General features: G+C 43.8%; 2 protein-coding genes across 2 annotated transcripts in view; both read right to left on the reverse strand.

Moving 5' to 3' along the window:
- Positions 1-3,214: 3,214 nt before the first annotated feature.
- Positions 3,215-5,184, reverse strand: LOC134423713 (phospholipase A and acyltransferase 1-like). The gene is made up of 4 exons (XM_063167012.1): positions 5,021-5,184; positions 4,370-4,580; positions 3,908-4,176; positions 3,215-3,525 (listed from the first exon to the last, which is right to left on the reverse strand). Exons 2-4 carry the CDS (start codon positions 4,485-4,487, stop codon positions 3,403-3,405), a joined length of 510 nt encoding a protein of 169 aa, XP_063023082.1. The 5' UTR covers positions 4,488-4,580; positions 5,021-5,184; the 3' UTR covers positions 3,215-3,402.
- A 2,594-nt stretch (positions 5,185-7,778) lies between these two features.
- Positions 7,779-22,021, reverse strand: part of LOC134423964 (IgGFc-binding protein-like) — a 52,580-nt gene continuing 38,337 nt past the window's right edge. The window contains exons 52-67 of the mRNA XM_063167532.1: positions 21,609-21,794; positions 20,825-20,989; positions 20,256-20,380; positions 19,254-19,522; positions 17,886-18,094; positions 17,261-17,402; positions 15,758-16,008; positions 15,020-15,149; positions 13,798-13,963; positions 12,390-12,566; positions 11,039-11,163; positions 9,953-10,152; positions 9,255-9,393; positions 8,828-8,956; positions 8,365-8,476; positions 7,779-8,025 (exon numbers count right to left, since the gene is read on the reverse strand). Coding sequence (XP_063023602.1) covers positions 7,872-8,025; positions 8,365-8,476; positions 8,828-8,956; positions 9,255-9,393; positions 9,953-10,152; positions 11,039-11,163; positions 12,390-12,566; positions 13,798-13,963; positions 15,020-15,149; positions 15,758-16,008; positions 17,261-17,402; positions 17,886-18,094; positions 19,254-19,522; positions 20,256-20,380; positions 20,825-20,989; positions 21,609-21,794 — 2,679 coding nt within the window. The 3' untranslated portion in view covers positions 7,779-7,871. The remainder of the gene's footprint in view (positions 8,026-8,364; positions 8,477-8,827; positions 8,957-9,254; positions 9,394-9,952; positions 10,153-11,038; positions 11,164-12,389; positions 12,567-13,797; positions 13,964-15,019; positions 15,150-15,757; positions 16,009-17,260; positions 17,403-17,885; positions 18,095-19,253; positions 19,523-20,255; positions 20,381-20,824; positions 20,990-21,608; positions 21,795-22,021) is intronic.

Here is a 22,021-nt window from a genome sequence, read left to right on the forward strand (position 1 = left end):
CTTGCGGCAGTCCAGCTGCCGGTTTTCAAGATCAGCGGCAGTTTGGGGGGTGGTGTTTCGGTTGCTGTCCCATAGCGGCTCCTATCTCTGCCGTCTCTCCTGCGTCCTAGTGGCATGGGGGGGCAGGTGGATCCCGAGAGCCCTGCCTCTGGTCCCCAGCCCAGTGGGGGTGGTGCCGTGTTGCTGTGGGAAACAAACATTCCCAGACCCGAGATGAAGACTCTCGGGGCAGCTTCTATTTCCTCACTGCAGGCATGCCTCAGTGGTTTAGGGGAAAGGAAGCGTCTCACTACCCATGCTGCCATTGTGCTGGCAGCAGGGTTCAGGCCTGTGGATATGCAGAGCCTTCCTTATAGGTTTGGCCTGGGCCGTTGGGCTCATAAAATTCCTGGGCTGGGCCCACTGCATGGCCTCCTGATGTTTTTGGGGACTCTGGTTTCTCCTACCGGTCCTGGTCCCCGTTTGTGAGCCAGTTTTTTGGGGTTCCTGGTCCAGCATGGGCCAGGGCCCCCAAGGCCTTTCCTTCTCTGGCACTGCTCTGCTCGGCTGCTGATCTTTTGCTTTCAATCAAGAAAAAAAAAAAAAAAAAAAAAAAAAAAAAAAAAAAAAAAGATTGAAAATAGCGGGCAGCAGCTATGAAGCATTGAAGGGCCAGAAAAGGACATTTCAAAATTTTACAAATTGTTTAAAATTGTATTAAGACTGTCAATGGTTTTTCATAACTATTGATGGAACTCTTTTGCAGAAGTCTGTTTCAGGACCAAAAGGACTCTCAGATATTCCAAGAGAAACAACTTCGGCTCTTGGACTGTTCCTGAATCTCAGCTGCATGGACTCAAATTCTCTTTACATTGTATTTTGCATTTTTCTTATATTATAGCATTGTTTTAGTGATTTTTTAGTATTGTATATTCTGCAGGTGAAGAAATTTCCTGTTCATTCCACATCAGCATTTTTCTTTTATTTTATGCAATTTAGAAAGGTGAGATGTCGCAGACATTTCTTCACAGAAATCCTTTCTTTCAGATTTCTGTGTCTTCTGGAGGCCAGAGGCCTCAGAAGGGAAGGTAAACAATTATTATCAACTGCTGTGGAATGTAATGGGATGTTTCTTGATTGGCTCATTTTCTATGTTAATAATTAAAGGCCAATCACCAGTGCAAGCTAGGGGACTGAGTCCCTGGAGATAACTTGGTTATAGATTCTTTCTGTCTATCTTAGCCTAGCCTAGCTGCTCTGCAAACCTCTCTCTATATTCTATTTAGTATAGTCATAATGTATTATATCTTATATTAAATAAATCAAGCCTTCTGAATCAAGAAACAAGATCCCGTCTATCTCTCACCAGCTGCGACCCACTCAGGTGCAGTAATAATTGGTCACTTATGGTCCCTCTAACCTTTTGCCATTGGTCAAGATTGGAACCGGGCCAAGGGTATAAAAGTAGCATACTCTACCCCTACTAACTCAGAAGAAGAAGTGCTGAGACCCTTCATAAACCCCTCCAATAAAGCCATACTCGTGGAACAGTCGGCGTCTTCTCCTTCTCCTCCTTCTCCGTCTGCTGGAGCCTCAAGCGAAGGGAAAGCTACCTAGGAAGCAAAGCTGAAATCATAAGAGCTGCCTAATCACTAAGACCTGAATATTCCCTGCTTGCTAGGGGCTGACCCACGGCCTTGGTCTGAGCGAGCTGGCCTCTGGCACCCAGTCCCCTTGGGGGCTGAGCTCTGGTGCTGTAATAGCTTGCCTAGGATAAGACCAATTAAGACATGATGAACAACATCACCCTGACTGCAAAGAGATGCCCAGTACAACTGCAAACTTCCGCAGTTTGGGAAATGTTGCAGCTTTCACAAACAGCAAGACAATTCCCCAGATAAAATAATGCCAGTTCTCTTTATTGTAGGATGAAGTAGAGATGTGAGAGGTCCATATGCTGCCCTCACACGGTGCTGACTTGTCGGGGTGTGCAGAGAGAATGCCCTGAGAGCAGAAAAGTTCAGAAGTTCTGTATAACCACCTCAATAGCTTAGCCATGACAGAAGTTTCAATTCCATTTCCAGGAATCCAGAAAGGAGTTTCACTTTCAGTTTGATTGTAATGTGTTTCCCTGTGTTAAAACTAAGAACTTTGTTCAGATGTAATAACAAAGGGCAGTACAAAATACAACTGGATACTTTGCCTTGGCTACTTCAAGCACTGAAAAACTGCTGTTTAAAAGAGGAATGAATTGATTCCTTGTTTTGCTTTGGTGCATGCAAAGCTTTCGGTTTACCTACTAAACCGACTTTTTCTCAAGCCACTGGATTTTTACTCTTCGGATTCCCTCCCTGATGTGAATGCCAGGGCAGTGAGTGAGCAAGGGGCAGCTGGTGCTTTGCTGCTGGCTGGGGTTAACCTTGACAATCTGTTCAGAGCAGACAAAACCAGCCAGGCTCTCACACACAGCTCTTCTGCTCTCACCTGTCCCTGCAGGCCAGGCAGTTGCCTGTAACAAAAGCAGCACAGACTTACAGGTGTCTCACAGGTGGGATGCAGCTCACCTGCTTCCAAACACTCTAGGCAGATGCTCCAGGTAAAGGACAATCAAGCACACTTAGCCTGAAGAGTTTTCTTCCAAGACCATGCACACATCAGCTTTGTGACAAGGGAATGGTGTGGCTCAGTACATTTGCAAACTCTTTCTAGGCAGGGAAAAACCATGCAAAACACCATCATGCCAAAACCAGAGCACTCCTGTAGAACTCTGAAGGGTACAGCTTATAAGACCTGACCTTCCCTCTGACCTCCCAGGAGTTTCTCAGTTTAAGCAGCACAAGTACAGACTCAAGACAATGCACATCCTGCTCCTTTGCAGACATTGCAGCCAGGGCTTTCCCACCTACTTGGACCCCCAGCTGGAAAACTCCCAGCAGTACTTTTTTGACTTTTCTGGAAAGTTGAGGTTAAAATCACAGATATACAAAAAAAGCCTACAGGAACCAACTGATGAATAGGGATGAAAAGCCTGCACCAGTGCAAATGCGCCCAGACTACCACAAAAATGAAATGAACTAAAAGTAGAAATGGCAACCAGGCTAGTGCTGCCAGAGGTCACTTTAAATGGTGCCAATCCTGACTTTTTATTTCTTAAAGATATAGCAGGAAAAACCAAGGCTGAACAGTTGAACTTGGATGCAAAGTTAGATAAAAGAAGATTTTCGGGCAATCAAAGTTTGTATTTCTGACAATTTATTTAATTAAATATTAATTATTTATTGTTATATTAATATTATTTAATGATTGCAGCAAAGGTGGCAGAGTTGCTAGGAAGCCTTGATGGCAGGTGCAGCAAAAGCTGATCAGTGAATGCTATGGCCAGGAGATCCCCCTGCCTTGCTCTGAGCTCTTCCTGACAGCCCATCAGTAGTACTTTCTCTCTCTCTTGGACGAGTCCCCAAACAAGCCCTTCACAACAGCAGTGGCAAGGCCAGCAAGAAGGATACCTCCTACAGCTGCTGTAGTACCAATTACTACTTTTGTGACCTATAAAGGGGAAAGTAAAACACACGTTGGAAATACAAGGAGCACTTATGTTTACTCCCCACCCAGCATGATAATGGAGAATAGGCAGGGATATTCAGGGTAAATAAATCAGCAAGAGCCATGGGCCCCATTATCAGAAGGGGCAGCAGCCAGGTTTGTCCCCCCAGGAGGTGGCACTCAGGGAGAGGGCACTGCCAGGGTGCAGCCAGAGCACAGGGACCCTGCAGGGCCAGGGGCTCTGGGGAGGCAGCGCTGCTTTGGAGCCCACGCCTGGCACTGGGCTGTGCCCTGCAGGCTGCAGGCTGTGTCCCAGTGCCCGGCTCACAGCCAGCAGCCAGGAGCTGCTCTGGGAGGCACCCAGGGCTCACCCTGTGACACTCACCTGGTCTGAGACTCCTTCTCCATAGCGCAGCATGGTCACAAAGTGCTCACAGTTGCTGGTAAGCACATCATATGGCACCTCCCTGTCAATCCATTGCTCAGCACGCCGGATGATCTCCTTCACAGGGAAAGGAGTGCGGGTGCGGTCATACTTGTTGTTGACACGCCATTTATGATTTTCCACCACCACCTTCAGGAGCTGCTTCTTCACCTTGGCCTTTTTGGTGAATACAGATGTGGTGCTCACCAACAGAGATGGGGCTCCTTCATCTGGGGAAGTCAGTGAAGAGATAAGGCAGGCAGATCGTCTCTGGCCTCTCCACAACCTCAGATGGGCTTCCTCTGCTGCTGGACAGGTCATCTACACACACAGAGTCTACCAGCAGCAGCACATGGAGGGAGACAGGGCTCCTGGGGCATCTCAACACCCACTCTGCACCTTGCCAGGCAGCACAAGCCTTACCTACAGGTGTGACGTTGATGACATATCCGTCCCCAACGTAGAGGGCCCAGTGCTGGTAACCTGGCCGGTCGATCTCGATCAGGTCTCCGGGCTGGGGGTCGCTCCTGCCTTCTGCCATGCCGGGCTGGCGCAGTGAGGCGGTGCAGGTGCAGCCGGGCTGGCTGAGCGCAGGGCAGAGCGCAGCGGGCAGGCGAGGGCTGTGCAGGGGCAGCTGGCGGGAGCGCAGGCACGGAGGGTGTCAGCGGCGGGCGCCGAGGGCAGCGGCTGCCGGAGCGGGGCCGGGCCGGGCCGGAGCCGGCTCGGGGCCGCTGCCGCCCGCCGGCGCAGGGCGAGGCAGCGAAGGGCGCCGCTCGCAGGCAGCGCATCCGCCCGGGGCCGGGCCGGGCCGGGCGGGCGTCCGGCTGCTGCCGCCGTGCCCGGCTGCCCCCGCCCGCCCGCCCGCCGTGCCCGCGCTCCCCTCCCGGCCGCGCTCCGCTCGGGGCTCCGCCGGGGCCGGGCCGGGCCCGCTCCGCTGCCGGGACGCGGCTCCCCGGGGCTGCCCGCGCTGCCCGGCCTGGCCCGGGCCCTGCGGCACCTGCGGCCGCCCGGCAGAGCCTGCAGGGGCCGCGTCCTGCTGGGAACGCCCGCTCGCATCCCCCGAGCCTCGCTCACCCCGACGCCTTTCCCGCTGCTGCCGTGCTCTCTCCCGGCCTGCTGCTCCCGCTATAAATAGGATGAAGATGGCGCTTGCTCCGATCCTGCCGGGCTCACGGGCGACGCTGACCGAGAGCTACCCCATCCGTCTCCTCTTCCATCTCGTCCCGTCCCACCGCCCCCGCCTTCTCCCGCCCACCGTCCCTCCCATCCGGACGTTCCGCTCCCGAGATTGTTTGGAAAACCACTGGTTTAGTGGAAATTCCGATCCTGTCCCCGAGGAGGACGCGGCATTGCCACTTTCCCGGAGCCTCCCGCAGCTCCTCGAGCCCCTCCAGCCGCGGGGTGGCTCCGGTCCCCCTCGGCCGAGCGGTGAGTGAGCGAGCACCCCTCAGCCGGAAACCTTTCGAGAGAAAAATGGGGTGCTGCCGTTCTACTTCTTCACCGTGATGAGAAACAGAGGAGGTGGAGCTCTGAGCGAAATAATTTTGGGGCAAAGGGATTTTTAGGATGTGTTTTTATAACGTGGCCTGTGCATTTCCTTTGGGACAGCAGAGGAATTCCATGATTGTGCCCTGCCAGGGTCCCGGTCCAAGAAATAAGCACAGCTGAGCCCGTACAGCCATCTCCTTTACTGCTGCTGGCACAGTGTGCTAAAACTAATGAGAAAAGTGTCCTCTGGGTAAGTAGAACTAAGCAGTATTTAAAGCCTTGCATTTCAGAAGTCAGGCAAGCAGGCTTGTTGATATAAAAGATGAGAGCAGTGGAAGATTTGCCATCTTTCTGTCTTCAGTGACATTGCTAATTCAGAGGAGCATTGAATAACAGTTCTGCTTTCTGTATCATCCCCTTCTTTAAATCTGAACTATTTGCAAAGATTTGCAGTGGAAATTTAATCACCAAGGCAATTCTTGTGGTATGGAAAAAACCCCAAACATATACATGGAAACCCAGATATTTGCTTTACCTGGGCACAGCAGGGTCCTGTTGCTTGGGGGAGCCTGGGCTGGGATCCTGCAGGGGAGGGACTGGCCTGTGCTCCCACCCACGGGTGGGCAATCACAGAATCATGCTGTGGCAGGCACGAGAGTGCAATAGAAACTGCCACTGTACAGGCAGCAAAGATGGTATTATAAACACAGTGAAATTCCAGCATAAAGTTGACAGTTCATTTGTGCACGAGTAGGCTTCTCTCACTGATTCATTTTCGTTGTGTAATGAGGTTGAAAGGCCCTTTCTATTCATACCCTTTCCAAAATAGATGTAGCCTGTGTGTATGGACAGCTGCTGTGCTCTTGAATGGACCAGAATAACCTAACTCACCACGGAGACTGCAAATCCTTCTCTGGCTAACAGTGCACATGAGTTTAGGGACACAAGGGAAAGGAAAAAGGGCAATTAAATAATAACAAGCACTACAGAAGAAAAACCAGCAAGTCCTGTCCAACAAGGTTTCCTGTTAAGGAAACCCTCCTGTCCAACCATCCAGGACTCACTCTGGCAGTCTCACTTGCTGCACTTGAGCTGGGATTGGGGCCCTGTCAGAGTCCCTTTGAGGTGCTCCCCTTGACTCCCTGTACACTTCACACTCACACATCCAAAGTTTTCTCACTTGCACAGCCCCAGGTTTGCCATAGCAGAGTCTCAAACATCTGGATCCTTAAAATAAATTAATCATGGTGCAACAGCAAAACAAGAACTTGAGCTTTATGTCTCAAAGCTTCACTCATAGCCCTGCTAATCTGTTCTGGGCTTGGACAAGGCTCAGGTAATGCTTCAGTCCCTGAGCTTTATGAATGGTCTGTCGTGGGGTGGGTCTCACACACAGCATGTAGGTAGGCATTGCTGCAAATGCCTTTGGTCTCCTGATGTAGGGCAGTCCTAGGTATGGTCTGGGGCTGAGTTGATGGAGAGCTCCTCTCACATTCATCAGTGTGGCAGCTTCTGAGTTTGCAAAGACCCCCACAGAGACGTTATGACACGATCTCATTCTTCAGAAAGTTTTTGTTAAGTTATGCTCTTATTTAGTCCCCACAGATTGGGGACTGATGACAAGCCTGCTTCTTGCCCCTTCACTCTAAGAGGAGAATGGTGTTCATCCTTTTTATTACATCTGTCCTCAGGTGAGCTCAGTTTCTTGTTTCTCTCCCCAGCTGGACATGCCTTGCTAGAAGTGGGATAAAGAACTGTGTCCATGTTGGTCAACTAATCCCCTTCCCATGGAAGGATTTGGGTAAGATCTCATGAAGATCTGCCTGGGATGCTATAAATAGTTCATAGAATCATAGAATGATTTGGGTTGGAAGGAACCTAAAGATCATCCCATTCCAATCCCCTGCCATGGGCAGGGACACCTTTCATCAGACCAGATTGCTTCAAGCTCCATCCAACCTGGCACTGAACACTTTCAGGGACAGGACATGCACAACTTCTCTGGATAACCCATTCCAGTGCCTCACTGCCCTCAGAGTAAGGAATTTCTTTCTAAGATCTAACTTAAACCTGCTTTCAGCTATCTAACCTTTACCTACTCTCTTTCAGTTTGAATTCTGACCACATCAGCCTATGGTTTGTACATCTCTCCGAGGTGTGGATGTCGTGTTGTGCAGCACATTTGTGCCATCAAAATCTGTCTGGAATTTATGCTTTTCAAACTTCCTTTGAAGACAACAGAGTCTCTTCCGTCAGTTAGAACATATTTCATTTTGGGCCTACAATGTAAGATCTGAGAGCTATTTTAAATGAACAATTACAAAGGTTTTCAACAAATGCAATGATAAATTTATTATTATTTCTTCTCAAAATATTAGAAATATGATTAAAATACAGAGTAAAAAGTATGAAAAATTATTAGGAACAATATTGTTAACTATAGATGTGCATTTGAAGATTCATTTTGATCAAATGCACTGTTCACAATGCAGCCATAATCTTGCTCACGTACTCTGGCATCCAATTTGTCCCTGGACCCTTTCAAAGAAGAATCCCTTGTTATAACAACTGTATCCACATTTCTCTTCGTTCTGTACAATGGGGAAAAAAAAAAAAGAAAAAAACAACGTATTTTAATTTAAATTCTTATTTATAGTGAGAGATCAAACAATGCTGTGAGCATGAACAGAAGTGAGTTTTGGAGAAGCTAGAGTTTTATGATAAGTGATGCATATGCCCTGTGTAAAAGAAATGGGATGTGTTCACTCCTGATAAAAAAAGTTAAGTTTTCCCTCACATTCCTCAGAAGAGATCCCCAATGCTATGGCTCCTTTCTGCTCTTGCAGGTATGTGACTGATGAGAGTTTTGAGGTTTACAGGTGCTAAAAGAAGTGTCCTTGCTGAATGTAGCAAAGCTGGGAAAGCCTTACCTGAACAGGTACACTGCAGAGGAGATGAGAATGACAATAACAACTACTCCTGCCACAACTCCGATGACAATGGCAATGGTGTAGTCGGAATCCTCCGTGCCAGGGTCTTCAGCTGAAGAACAAACAAGAGCCTGTCACTGAAAGCTAACCATGCTGTGAACAGAAATGGTTTTTCTCCACCCCTTTCTGTGTGTTTGTTATTTTTTGTGTTCTCTGTGGCTTTCTGGAGTGGTGTCAGACCCAGGTCCTGTGTGCAGTACCAAGCCCTGCTTCCTACTTTCTGGTACCTCTCCACTGGATTTCTGACCCTTCTCTCTGCTTGGATGATCACAGGCTCTCACCCACTGGGTTACTAACCTACATCATGAAAATGAAGAGCGAGCCCGGTTCTTCTCCACAACAACATCCATTTTTGAAAATGATGTGTTTAATGAGACAGAGAAATACAGAATAGTTTTATTACCTATTTTTTCAGCCTCACAGTTTAGTCCTGTGTAGAGCTCTGAACATTCACAGAAGTGGAGAGAGGTGCTGTTGGAAGTTTCAGAGCAAATGCCATCATTCTTACAAGGATTTGGCATACATGGGCCACCTGGAGAAAAGGAGAAATACTTGACTCTCAGATAATCCGACCCTGAAGAGAACTGTTCTTGCTTAGATTACACTGACTCCTAATGCTGCACATCCCCTGTATTTTAGCATGTTTCTTGTATCTGATAACACGAATAAGGGAAAGAAACACTGTTTCTCCAGTGAAACAACAGAGCAAGATCCCTTGCATGGTTTTCTTCTGTACACTCTCTCTAGCAACTATCCCTAAACCAATGAGGCTCTTTAAAGTTAGTCAAGACTTCATAGCATTAAAGACAATGTGATAGCAGTTAACTCACTCCTGTAGCATCCACGAGTGTAGTTTGAAATGTCACAGATTTCTCCAGACCCACACACTTCATCAGAGCAGGAAACAGTAGAGCTTTCTGTGCACTGGCATTTCTGAGAGCAGTCATCAGTCGTGAATATTTCTCCAATCTGGAAAAACAGGAGTTAGATGTTTAAAAAGATCAAATAAAATCAGCCAGAAAAAAAAAGGAATGTATCCCTGGAACCCTCATTATGCTCTCTCCAATGCTTTCCTGATGAATGGCAATAGGGCAGATAGTTTTTTTAAAGTAGTTTGTAAAAAAACACAAAGCAAGCAGCTTATTAATGTAGCTCTCTGAAACTTGAGGATGGCCCAAGAAAGAAAGTAAAAAAAGAGTTTGGGGCATGTGATCCTATCCCCAGGCAGGGTACACGTTCAACCAAAAATAGGCAACTGTTGCTTGGGATGAGTGGCAGATGGATCACATCATACCTGCAAGGCAATGTGGAAATGCTGTCTGCCATTTCAGAGTTTCAGAGGGACACCAAGAGATCTTGACCTCTCTTCCCTTTCTCCAGAAACCAGAATTTTATTAAACAATTTCTCTTTGTTTCTAATGTTTCTACTGCAAAATTACATGCTGAGGATTATGAGGAGATGGTCAAAATAACTAATAAGAGAAAATACTGTTTAGTGGGAGCTGTCTGACCCACAGAGAGACCATACCTCATAGTATTTGTTAAGGTATGTGCAGCCACACTGTTTGTAAGGCACGCATTCAAAGCCACTAAGAACATAACCAGGGAGACATTCACAGCCTTCAACACAGGGGGATTCACACTCAGAGGGGCTGGTCAGGTCGTTGCAGGATGCTGGACATGCAGACATGCATGAACTGTACTTGCTGTTGGGAGGACATGACATTCCTGTAAAAATAAGGAGTCCAGTTACACCAGGCTGCTGTGTGTTACTTCCTTACAGAATTCTTCCCTTTCTGATCCATTGTGTAGGAGGCAATATGATAAATACACACACACAGATGTGCATGCATATATAATAGCTCTGAAGTTGTAAGTAAGGCACTGCAAAGTCAGGAAATACATCATCCAAGCTATTTGTATTCTGTGCTCTTGTTCCTGGTATACACTGCTCTCAAAACAACTTCTCACATGTTCAGGGTTGCCATCCCTGCAAATGCCAGAGCTGTTCCACAACTGTGGGAACTGTGTTTCACCAGAAATACAAAGTCATCTAACCATAGCAGACACAGGGAAAACATGACTTGATGAATCCCCAAACTTAAATATAAAATGAGGAAAAATATGTTTGAGATGATTATAAGTCTAATTTCAGCATTTTTTTAGTCTGAGAGTTTTGAGTTTTCAGTTTAATATTTTTCTTTAATCTTGAAATTTCACAGGCAAAAAAAAAAAAAAGATAATTAGAATATTTTGTAGATTTAAAGAGAGTGTGAAATTAAATGTTTTGCCTTCAGATTTGTAGCTTGTAATAGTCTCCAAAATGGAAATTTTTGTCCCATTTGGAATGGGGACATCTTTTCACTCACAAAACTTCTGATGACAGGGAGTTGACAGCTCTGATTTCCAAAGTATCTCTCAAAGCTGGGGTTTAAATGCAAAAGTCAGCATAGGACACAGAGGAGAGGCCAGAAAAACAAGTGTGCTTAACTGTGAAGAGTGAATCAACATGTTTTTATTCCCTGAGAAGATATGATATAGGAAAAGGCTTAAACTTCAGATTTTAAGAGTCCTGTAGGTAGAATCCCTACTTTCTGTTTCTTCCTGTGCTTACCACAGTCTGTCTGCTGCCTCCAGCCATCCATGCTGACTCCTTGCTGCTGACAGGCCAGCACATATTCCTCCAGACTGCGACACAAGATCTCATCTCCTTCCACACAGCTATCAAACAGGCAGCTCCTACGTGCAACATGAGAAAACATTAATTCCCAGGACATTTGTTATTGGTGGTTTCCATCTGCTTTTCTGCCTGACTCTGAGTTGGTTTTGTTTTCCAACAAAACTATCTGGCTGACAGGAAACAGAGGAATACCCCAAGCACGTGATTGGAAAGATCAGGTCATTTGTTGTGCAGCTGCTGCTGCTATGTGAGGCATCCAAATAGGATCATATCATCATTAAAGCTGGAAAAGGCCTCCAAGATCATCATGCCCAACCTTTAACCTAACTCTACCAGGCCCACTACTAAACTGTGACCCTAAATTTAAAGTTTTCCTCATATGCAATCTAATAAAGTAATAAACAGTTGCCTGACTTTACACATTAAGTTCTTTGCCCTCTGCTTCTGTTACAGGATACATGTTGCTTATACAGCACTTTTTAGTGCTGCTAAGTCTTATAGCTTATGTTAAGAATATGGATAGTGGTTCATTTTATTTGGCTTAAAGTACTCTAACATTCTTCTCCCAGATAAGAGGGACTTTGGGGTGAGCATTATCTGTCTTTAAATATTAGGCACAATTATGTAACTAAAGAAAACTGGCAGCTACTTGGCAAAGTTGTGACTGATGATGGATGAAGCATGAAAGATGAACGCGGGGATGAATACAGCTCAGACATAGGTATGTTGGAATCGTATATGTAGGAGGCAGAGCAACCTTGAAACACAGCAGAGGGAACTTTCTTCAAGATATCAGGTTAGTTAATCTTCACTAATCTGGTATTTGTACTTCTCCGTGAAAAATTCAAGAAGTATCACTGTCAGCTTTAGCCTTTGGCTATAGCACAATACAAATTTTATGAAACTAGAACTGCTACCCAATAGACCCAGGTTCTAAAGTCTCACTGAATGTGGATGAGAACTGTAAGCACATTGGAAATTCCAGGCTTAACATGGCTGCTTCATCTGGTTGGGAAAAGAGAAAAGCTGCTTTGAAGAACTAGCAGAGAAGTGAAATGCTGAATAGATGAAAGAAAGATAATCACAGCTATTTAAAAATAAACAAGGGAATGTCAATATATCAATAATGGAATCACTGGGTCCAGTTCTACAAAGACACTTACTATCCTCAGCTCCTATTAATAGCCTGGAGACTCCAGATGACTGAAGATAGTTGTTGACAGAAGCTATTGCCAAAATTATTTTGGAAATGGGGAGAACAACTCTGTCTGGAGCAGACACTTACGTGAAATAGAAATCTGGTTGGACTGCAGAATGACACTTGGCAAAAGGACCATTCAAGTTAGTCAGGATTTGACAATTTGAAGTTGTGTTTTGCTGCTCCAGCTGATTTTCATTGCAACCTTGGAAAAGCCCTGTATCTGGTTCCTCCTCGGGTTCGTTTTCTGAGTTGACATCTCGTCTGTAAATGAAGTCACCATGAAATCATCAGTGTTCTGTGAGCATCCAGCATTCATGGTACAATGCTCTGAGCAGCACTGCAAGAATACTTCTGCCTTGTGGTGTAAATGTAAGTTTATTTATCTTTCATGTTTTATCCTGAATGAGAAGGAGAAATAGCAAATCAAAGATGTACTGGAACACTTCCTACCATCTCAGAGATTTATGGATATTTAAAGTAAACAGGATATCTGTAGTTATCTCTTTGCAAACTCTGAATGATACATGTCTTATCCATTGCCTCCTCCATCCAATCTATTCAACAAAAGTTGAATGTTAGTCAGAAGGATGCAGCTGGAATAAAGCCCTATTTCTTGGATATATGCTCACTTTCACTGAACAACCCACTGTATGCCTGAAATGCCAGAATTTTCCTATGGGCACAGACGCCAGAGCCCCTTTATGCTCAACACTGCCCCATATACTGTCTGCTATTATAGCAGGCAAAATTTTGTAGTCAAAATATATCCAGACAAAATATATAGCCAAAATATATTACAGTTCTATTTACATGCTGAAAAAGTAATGTGTTAATGGATAACCAATTTCCAAAGGGCTTTCAAAGCAACAGGGACAAAGGAAGGAAGGAAACCTCAAGGAAACAAGAAAAATCTTTTTCAATGTTGTGTATGGACTAATTAGCACAGAATTTTCCTGACCACAAATATTATGCTCATGCACCATGAAAAGAATGTCCTTATTTTTGTGTACTGGCAGAAAACAAAGTAGACAGCCATGAAAGCAAGACAATCAGACTCTTCAATAACCTTTTATGGGGGGAACTGTGAATTTATGTTGATGGATTTCAAAGCTACCTTTGTGCTCCAGAGGAAAGACTGACACTGAATCAGGATTTGCACTCGCTCAGACCCATCTAGCACATGTATTTATCTCTTTCAGGAACCATGAGCTTGGCAAAGATGTTATTCATCCCTGTGTCCTGACAGTTGTAATGGCTGTGACTCCAAAGAGGGATACTGAACTGGAGTCATGCACTGACAGTTCAGCCCTCTTTTGGCCAAACTGACAGTTCACCTTAGTGATGAGCGGGAAAAGCCCACACACACAAACAATGGGAAGAAGAAAGACAAGAGAAATGAGACAGTGTAGTTATTCCTAGAGTTTAACTATTACTTAATTCACTCACTTCTATGGCAGTGCTTGCTGTGGATATTAAATAGAAAATCAAGTACCTGAGGCGAGAGCTTCTTTTTAGAGGAACTTTCCAGCTTTCACCAAATGTATTCACATTCCTCACCCAAACACCATCTGGATTTTTGAAGTCATTTCTGTATCTCCCATCAAAGTCACCACACAAGCCTTCCACTCTGCTTCTGTAGGTGGTAGCCAGCTTTATGTCTAGGCAAAGTCAGAAGGAAAAAAAGCTGTTACACAGAAATTGTTGCCACTGAGTGTATGGAAGAGGTAGAAATCATGCCAAGTGCCACATGTCATGACTCAGATTGCAAGTGGTAATATGACATGGCTTTAATATGCAGCATAAGAGCATAGCCCTGAACATACCTGTTCATACAGGTATTCACAGTTTCTGTGCTCTGCAATGTGGATAATGAAAAAGTAATTTTTCACAAGTTTTTATATAACATGAGATCACTGCCTGGGTGCTCTTAGTGCATGCTGCTTACTGCTTTGCAACAAAGGGAATGCATCACCCACTTTTTGCCCTTCACTTACAGTGCACTTGATCACTGAGAAACGTAATTTCTATAGACAGACATTTGCTTTCTGCACTTGGAATTCCAGGGTTTGGAAAGATGCCCCTGTAAATACAGAGCCTGGCACTTTCACCATGCACTCAGAAACACTACAGCTATATGCTGTTGTAAATCAGGAGTAGCTCTGCTTTGAACAGAGAGGTACCATGTGTCCAGCTGACATGAGTGACTTGTGTAGAGGCCATGGGAAGTCCTGACAAACACTGAAGAATGGGATTATCTGGAGTAGGCTTGAGAGGAAGCATGCAAAATGATACATTCACAGTCTCTAGCTTCAGGATCTCAGTCCTACAACTCCTCTGGCTGGGTTCAGCTGGCATGGGGCAGATCCAGATTTTGCCCCATCATCCCAATTAACAACTTAAAGTGATTTGCTGTTGTTCTTATCATTCAGACCTTACTTAACATGAAACAACTGTATGACAGTCTGAATCTGTATCTCACTTCTCCTGGTGGGATCCAGATAGAGAAATGCCAATTTTATGGTTTTTTTCTTGTTTCTGGGAAGCACTTCTTTCTGGTATTTTCTGGTTATTTTCTGGTATTTTATATAACAAAAGACCATAAGAGCAAAGAGTGAAGATTTCAAGTTTTGCCTTGGGTCTAGACCTCCTCTGGAAGGAGAACATTTTTGGGGGCTGAGCAAAAATATTCCTGCAAAGTGCAAAAATGCACTTACCTGCATTCTGGATGCCATCAAAGCTCACGTATAAGCCAAAATCTGTCTCCAGGTAAATTCTTGTTAGCCTCTGATATATACGAATACCTTCATGAGGTCGAACAGGAGGCCTCACTCTCACACCATCCAACTAACATGGAACGAAAAAATTAAAATTCATTATAAATAGGCCAAATTAAAATCTGATTTCTGTACAGGTCAATGATATAATCCAATACTTCCCTGGTTTTATGATAAATATATTGGATAATTTAACAGCATTTATTTTTTTAAGTTAACAAAATCATGTATTGTGGAAAGTGATCTGAACACAGTATTTTCATGTCATCCAAAAAAAATCTATTATTTAGCTAAAAATGTAATGTAGCAGCTCTGTATGCTCCTACACACCAATAAAGAGGAAGGAAAATAAATTATCCTAGCATAAAACAAACCTTTCCTTACCACTGATAAAAATTGGTGTGGCTTTATTGTAAGCCCTGGGATATTTGGGGTTTCATTGCTAAAACTATATCTATTGATTTATTTGTTTGATGTAGAATTGTATCTCTCATAGCTATGGAGAAAAAAGACTCCACACGACTGAAAATCTCATTTGTGGTGGCCTCATGGCACTGTTGTAATAACACAGTTCACTTTAATACTTTAATTAAAAAAAAAAAATGTCCATCACTCAAAAATGTTTTACTCCAAAAGAGGGCCTTCCTTGTCCTCTGCAGTCAGGGGGGAGTGACTTACCAGAATCTGCTTGTTGTGCCTGAATCGCACTGTGTGGTTGTAAACATTGATGAGCATCTCTTTCAGGTAAGTAATGTGTCGACTTCCACGCAGAGGATAGTTCATGCCCTCAATGCTGAACTGTGTCAGAGTGTCAGGGAGGTCAGGGGTGGTCTGAGCCAGAATGTACGTGTATTTCCCTTGGAAGTGGTGCACCAGCCTGTCAAAGGTTGTGTAGTGTGGGTCGCCCATGACCTGGCATATCCCAAAACCTGCAAGGGAAGAAAGAGCTTCATTACTCTCCAGTCTGAATGTGCATGTGCCAGATGGCATGCCTGGAGTGGTCCAAACTGTTAGATTAAAATGATTGCTGCTAGCATGCAGGCCTGAAAGCAAAGATGGGTGCTCAGGGTGCGCTCTAGTGAATAGAAACTCAAATGGAGAGATGGACAGAGAAACTCATTCCTCTGCTGAGAACCACTGTGAGCCAACTGAGCTGAAGCAGAACATTAGGGTTTATAGAATTTATGGAGACTAAGTTGTGCTCATTGGCTCTCTGCAGAGGAATGACTCTGACACAAGCACAGTTTGAACTGGCCTAATGAGATGTTGTTTTCATAACCTCTGCCATGTGTTGTTACATAATTGAAAAGCAATGTTTAATTTGGCTGACTCAGTGCTGTCACTGATTTCTGCTGAGGTTACTAAACTGATCATTGGGTTTACAAGATGTCACAATCAGATACAGAGATACAGTGACTATCCTCTATGTATTCTCCTGGACCACTGAGCACAGAGTAAACCATTATTCCAGGAGCAAGGCATAGGAAGGCCTATTAGATTACATATCCTGAAAATGGCTGGGGTGCCTCTGCTCAGATATTTTGCCAAAATGAACCAGGGACACTGAACTTGCCTTATGCTTTTGTATTGATCCTCAATAGAGTAGGACTGATGCTGTACTATTCTTCAAAACTGAAGTGTAGGGACACTATGCAACAAGATCTCTCCTAATCAACCCAACCTACCTAGAGAATATGGGATTAACTTTGCCTAGCCAACACAAATGTTGAATGAAAAGCACCAAAGTCCTCTGACTGGCCTGTCATATATCTGTCCAGATCTGCTCTGTCCTGGTTTTGCTTAGGTTTTTTGGTAAACATGCAATGGAAAAAACAGGGTTATTGTGATGAGATTCACAAACTGGGTTCAGTAGATGCAGTGGAATTTTTTTAAAAGAAATTTCAGTCAAACTAGTCAGACTGAGCTGTCAAATTTCTAGATATAAGTAAATTATACCCAGGTATCCATTTCCCTCTACAAATTCTCTACATGGAATAGGAACCTTCTGTTATGAGAACTGAGACCTTTTGTGATTCGATAACATGTTGTCAAGAAAACAGTCAGAGTTTCCTTCTTTCCCAGTGAAAGAATGAAATTCCATGAAAGAAAGTATGTACACCCACATCCTCCCTCCTTCTGCAGCCCTCAAGTGAACCCCAGTGAAGACCTGCTTGCACATACTTGTTGGATTGCACTTGTGTTTTCCATCTTTGATCACGCAGGTTTCTCTAGAATCACAGCTGTAGCTCCTGCAACTGATGACACCGTTCTTCTGGCACTGGCATCTTTGGGTGCAGTGTGGAGTTAGCCATGTCTCCCCAGCCTGGACACAAGTTGTGTTAAGAATACGTTATCAAGGTGCTCAGCTTTGCAGTGCAATGGAAGTTCAAAAGCCATAGGTGTGGACACTAGCTGGGTCCAACCTTGTCCAGTTGGCAATTCCACAACTGCTTGGTTAAGTGTAGTCTCACCAAGAGCCTGTGAGAGGGGATCTCAGTCCATTTATCTTACTGTCATCAACATAAGAATTTGAACACAAAACTGGACTAGGACAGACTGCCTGAATAATTCTGAACAATTGTCAGTTTTAAAATAGGCCTCAGTTTTGGCCTCAGGTGCAAAGTACCAAACAAGCTTCTGTATCTCCTAATACCCAAGGCATCAGCTTTTACTAATCAGATGAAAGGTATTTAAGAGGTAGATCCTGAAGTCTTTGATCTCTCTCTCTCTCTTTCATATTAAGATGGGCAGGAGATCAATTTTCTACAAGTTCTGAAGTCAGAGATTTGCTCTTCAAACTACTTACACTGTAGTAATTGTTGTCATCGTCCCTGCAGCCACAACTGCTGAGAGGCACACAGTTGCCATTGCTGAGCACATAATTATCATCACATTCACAGCCCTCTGTGCACTCTTCTGTATTCTCACAAAGGGAAGAGGCAAAAATGTCACTGCATGTTGATGGGCAGGGAGAGACACAGTCTTTGTAGTGGCTCCGGGATGGGCAGGGCAATGCTGTGGGGGAGAACAGAGCCAGCCTTATTAAATACATTTACAAAGTGCACTGCAAACACTGAAAGCTACACCTTGGCCTATGGAATGGTAGTACAGAACTGCCTTTTAATAACTGATTTTGATCATCAGCTGGTTTTTATTTGAATATGTTACTTTTAAAAAAACCCAAACAACAAAACAACCAAGAACAGAACAAAAAATGCTCTCTGGAACTGCTTATTCAGTTTTATTACAGGTATGACTAAACCACATGGCTCCAGATTTAGTATTCCAGTTCAGCTGCAAATGCCTCTTTGGGCACTGCTAGAAATGAGACTCTTTAAGGCAAATTCCTAAAAATATTCAACCTTCCATTGGTGCAAACCAGATGTAAATTTCGCTTAACTACAGACATGCAAGAGCAGCAGATATGTATTGTCAGACTGCAGATTCATCTAGCTCTAAACCCTATTTCTGCCAGTGACATGACATGCATAAGGGGACAGGTCAAGAAACAGTGTAACATGTTTGTACAGTATTTTCCTACACTCATGGCAAGGAGGCAACTAGGGATTTCTGATGGATCTATTAAATACTCATCTGACTTGCTTTTTAACTAGTTAACTGTTTTGTCCTCCACAACATTATTTGATAATCCCACAGTGTAATAATAAATTGTAAAGAAGATCCCACAGATAAAATCCCTCCACAATATCTTTACTAGTTGTTTTATCATTTGTTTGTAGTTTTGTTGAATGAGTGGAGTGAAGCATATACCCTGGAAATTAATCTGAGAACAGGGTGCATAATTAATAACTGGGCAAATTAACAGTTTTTGTTCAAATCACAGTGAGTGGCATTGAGCCCTGTGTCCTAACACAGTATCCCTCTTTCTTTTGGTCTTCTGGTTATATTATTTCTCCATTTTAGGCTCACTACAATATCTCATTTGGCTACCAATGCCATTCTAACTCCACATTAATATCCACAGCTTGTCTAGTTATCGCTGGGTTTATCTGAAGCTGAATACAGTTCAATGGAGCAATGGAATTGTGATGGTAGAATTGCACTTTGTGATAATTTAGATTTAATTTTCTTTTACTTTTTCAATTAATTGTGCTATTTTTTTCATGCTATCAGTCATTCAGGTTTCAGGCTTTTCACTTGCTTGTTTACTTACGACAGAATGTGCTATTCCTCCATTTAATGGTGATTCCATGATTCTTGCAGGTGTCCACATAGACTTGAACTATATCACAGAGGGCAGACTTCATACCATCATACTGGCACATATCATAAATGCAGATCTCTATGAAGTCATCAGGGTTGACTAGGCTATGGCACACTTTGAATTTGTCTGATTTTAGAACATTGCACTGTTTTTCAATGACTTGTTTATTCTCAGCAGTGCAAGGAGGCTCCTCATCTTCTCTTAAGTCTGGCAAACAACTGCAAGAAAGCACAGACACAGGCTGCCATAAGACAGACTGAAACTGAAAAGTTTCTTTCGAATGAAAAGTAGAAAATGCTGGAGACTCTGATTTCCTTCTGTCAATGGATGAAAGACTGAGCAGAAGTAGACCTGCCTGACAACCCCCATGCTGTGTCTGACACCTGTTACTCTCATTGAACTTGACCCTGACTAGAGGATTGACTTCAAAGCTTGACCTTGGATCTGTCTCATCACTATAAATTTCTATGTGGTGACCTGAACTGAGCTAGGCTGACCTTAGCTTCCTTCTGTGGGATTTCCCTGCTTGCCTTGCTCAAGTAGAGTGGGATGGACCCTGGCTGGTGAGACCACAGTTTTTTCAGTCACATATGTGTGTCACATATGGCTCCCTGTCCGCCAGGGAGCAGCTGGCCCTCACCATTCCCCAGCACCATCATCTTGCTCTGGGTGTTGCCAGTGTGAAATAAACAGAGTCCACGCTGTGGACTGTCCCAAAGACTCATCCTCCAAGTGTGTATGTAGATTGATAGAACAGCTGTGATTTTCCTTTGCAGTGGTTTCCTGTGGGAAAATCCTGTGGGGATGTTTTTTGAGCTAAAAATTCAAGAAGAGAAAAGTCTGGTATACCGTGCTTATATTTTACAAAATAGCAGACAGTCAAAACAATTGAAAACAATTCACTGTGTTCCTGAAGCAAGATGGGAGGTATGAAAATTATTTAACATTTACCCCTTATCACTGTCTTTCTCCACTTCCCAGCTATTTCCAAACTGTGGGGCAGTGACAGTTGTACCATTGGTCAAGGACAGATCATCTTCAAGATTACCATTGAAATTGCCACACATGCCATGCACCTGCAGATGAAAAAAAACCACATTCTAAGCATGACCTCCTTGCATCAACTTCCCCAATAACTTCTTATTCATTGCCTATGAAATAATGTGACCAAATCACCATTACCAACCAATCCTGTGCCAGACATTTCAGACATTCTGACTGCACCCATAGAGAAACAGAACAGAAGTTACAGTAAATCTCCGATTCCCTAGGACTTCAAGCTGTTTATTTCTCTAAGTTGGAAGTATTCCCCTAGACGGGTAATTTTCTTTAACTACCCCCTTGGAACACAAAGAAACTGTTGTGAATAGAAAAAAACAGGAAGGAAAAAAATTAAATTTGGTACAATAGAGCTACAAAGAAAGATGCAACAGCAAAACACATGAATAAAAGGAACTAGAAGTAAATGCACAAACCAGCAGTTTTGAAACAACTCCAGATGTTTGTATACTAAATCTTACCTGTGAGAAATAAGAGCGTGGGAGGGTGATTTCCAGATGGTGATTGCCATCAAATTTCACTATCACACCAAAGTCAGTTTCCACTACTATAAATCTGCCAACATTTCCAATGGACACGCCTTGCAGTCGGTTCTGCACTGGAGTGTAGACTCTCTCGTTGTTCAGCTGAAGAGATGTGTATTTGTCAGTATGGACATTCTTCCATGAAAACTCACAGTCTATATTCCTAGCAGTGCTGAAAATTTCTCTGTGACAGTTTTACATTTCCACCATTGCATATTCCAACCATGGGTGACAGGAATCAGCCTTTTAGCTGAGGAGGGCTGGGCAGGACTCATATGCTGTGCCTTTAACAGGGAGCTGGAAAGATCCCTGGTTGTGAGCACTCTTGGGGCAGATTCCCTGCCATGGCTCCCCATGTTTTTCTAGGCTGATACATTATGCCTTGCTCTCTATAGATGACTGGGTTGATAAAAACTGTTAAAGTGGGGAGTCTTAATTCAAGCATTTGACTTTAATTTAGGGCAACAGTTCTCCAGTCTGGAGGTCCTGGGTTTAGTCTCTAACGTAAGGACAATAAATCACTAAACCCAAACCAGAAGCCTTGGGAACTAGTGAGAAATTATATTTTCTCATGACATCCACTTTATGGGGGTGCCCACAATTGTTAAGCATATGCATATATGTCCCTTAGGACATATATGAAGATCCTTTTTCCTACATCTATTCTAAGTGAGCTAATTTTAAGATACTTTTTGCCAGAAAAAGGATCACCACCACCTACCAGGATTCCTTGGTTTTTCTGAAGGGTGATTCGTACACCATACACATCTATGTAGACTTCTTTCAGGTATGTGGCCCCTCTTAGTCCTCTGTCTTCATTCTTGCCAAGTATGGTTATAGGAATGACATTGGTGGCTGTGTTGACAACTTCAACCAAAGTGTAGGTGCAGGTTCCCACAAAAGTGTACTTCATTCCATCAAAAGTGAAATAATGGGGATCTCCTACCACTTGACATATTGCTTGACCTGAAGGTGAAAAAAATAATCTAAGGATTTTGTACTGGATTTCACCATGGACTCAGATGACCAAAGCAGTTTTCATTAGTATAGCAACCTCATCCTGATCTTTATTATGTGGGCAAACTTTCAGAGAGGCATCTCAGGTTCATGCCAATGACATTTATTTGTAAATAA

The sequence above is a fragment of the Melospiza melodia genome, chromosome 12, assembly GCF_035770615.1.
Source record: "Melospiza melodia melodia isolate bMelMel2 chromosome 12, bMelMel2.pri, whole genome shotgun sequence".
Classification (NCBI taxonomy): Eukaryota; Metazoa; Chordata; class Aves; order Passeriformes; family Passerellidae; genus Melospiza; species Melospiza melodia.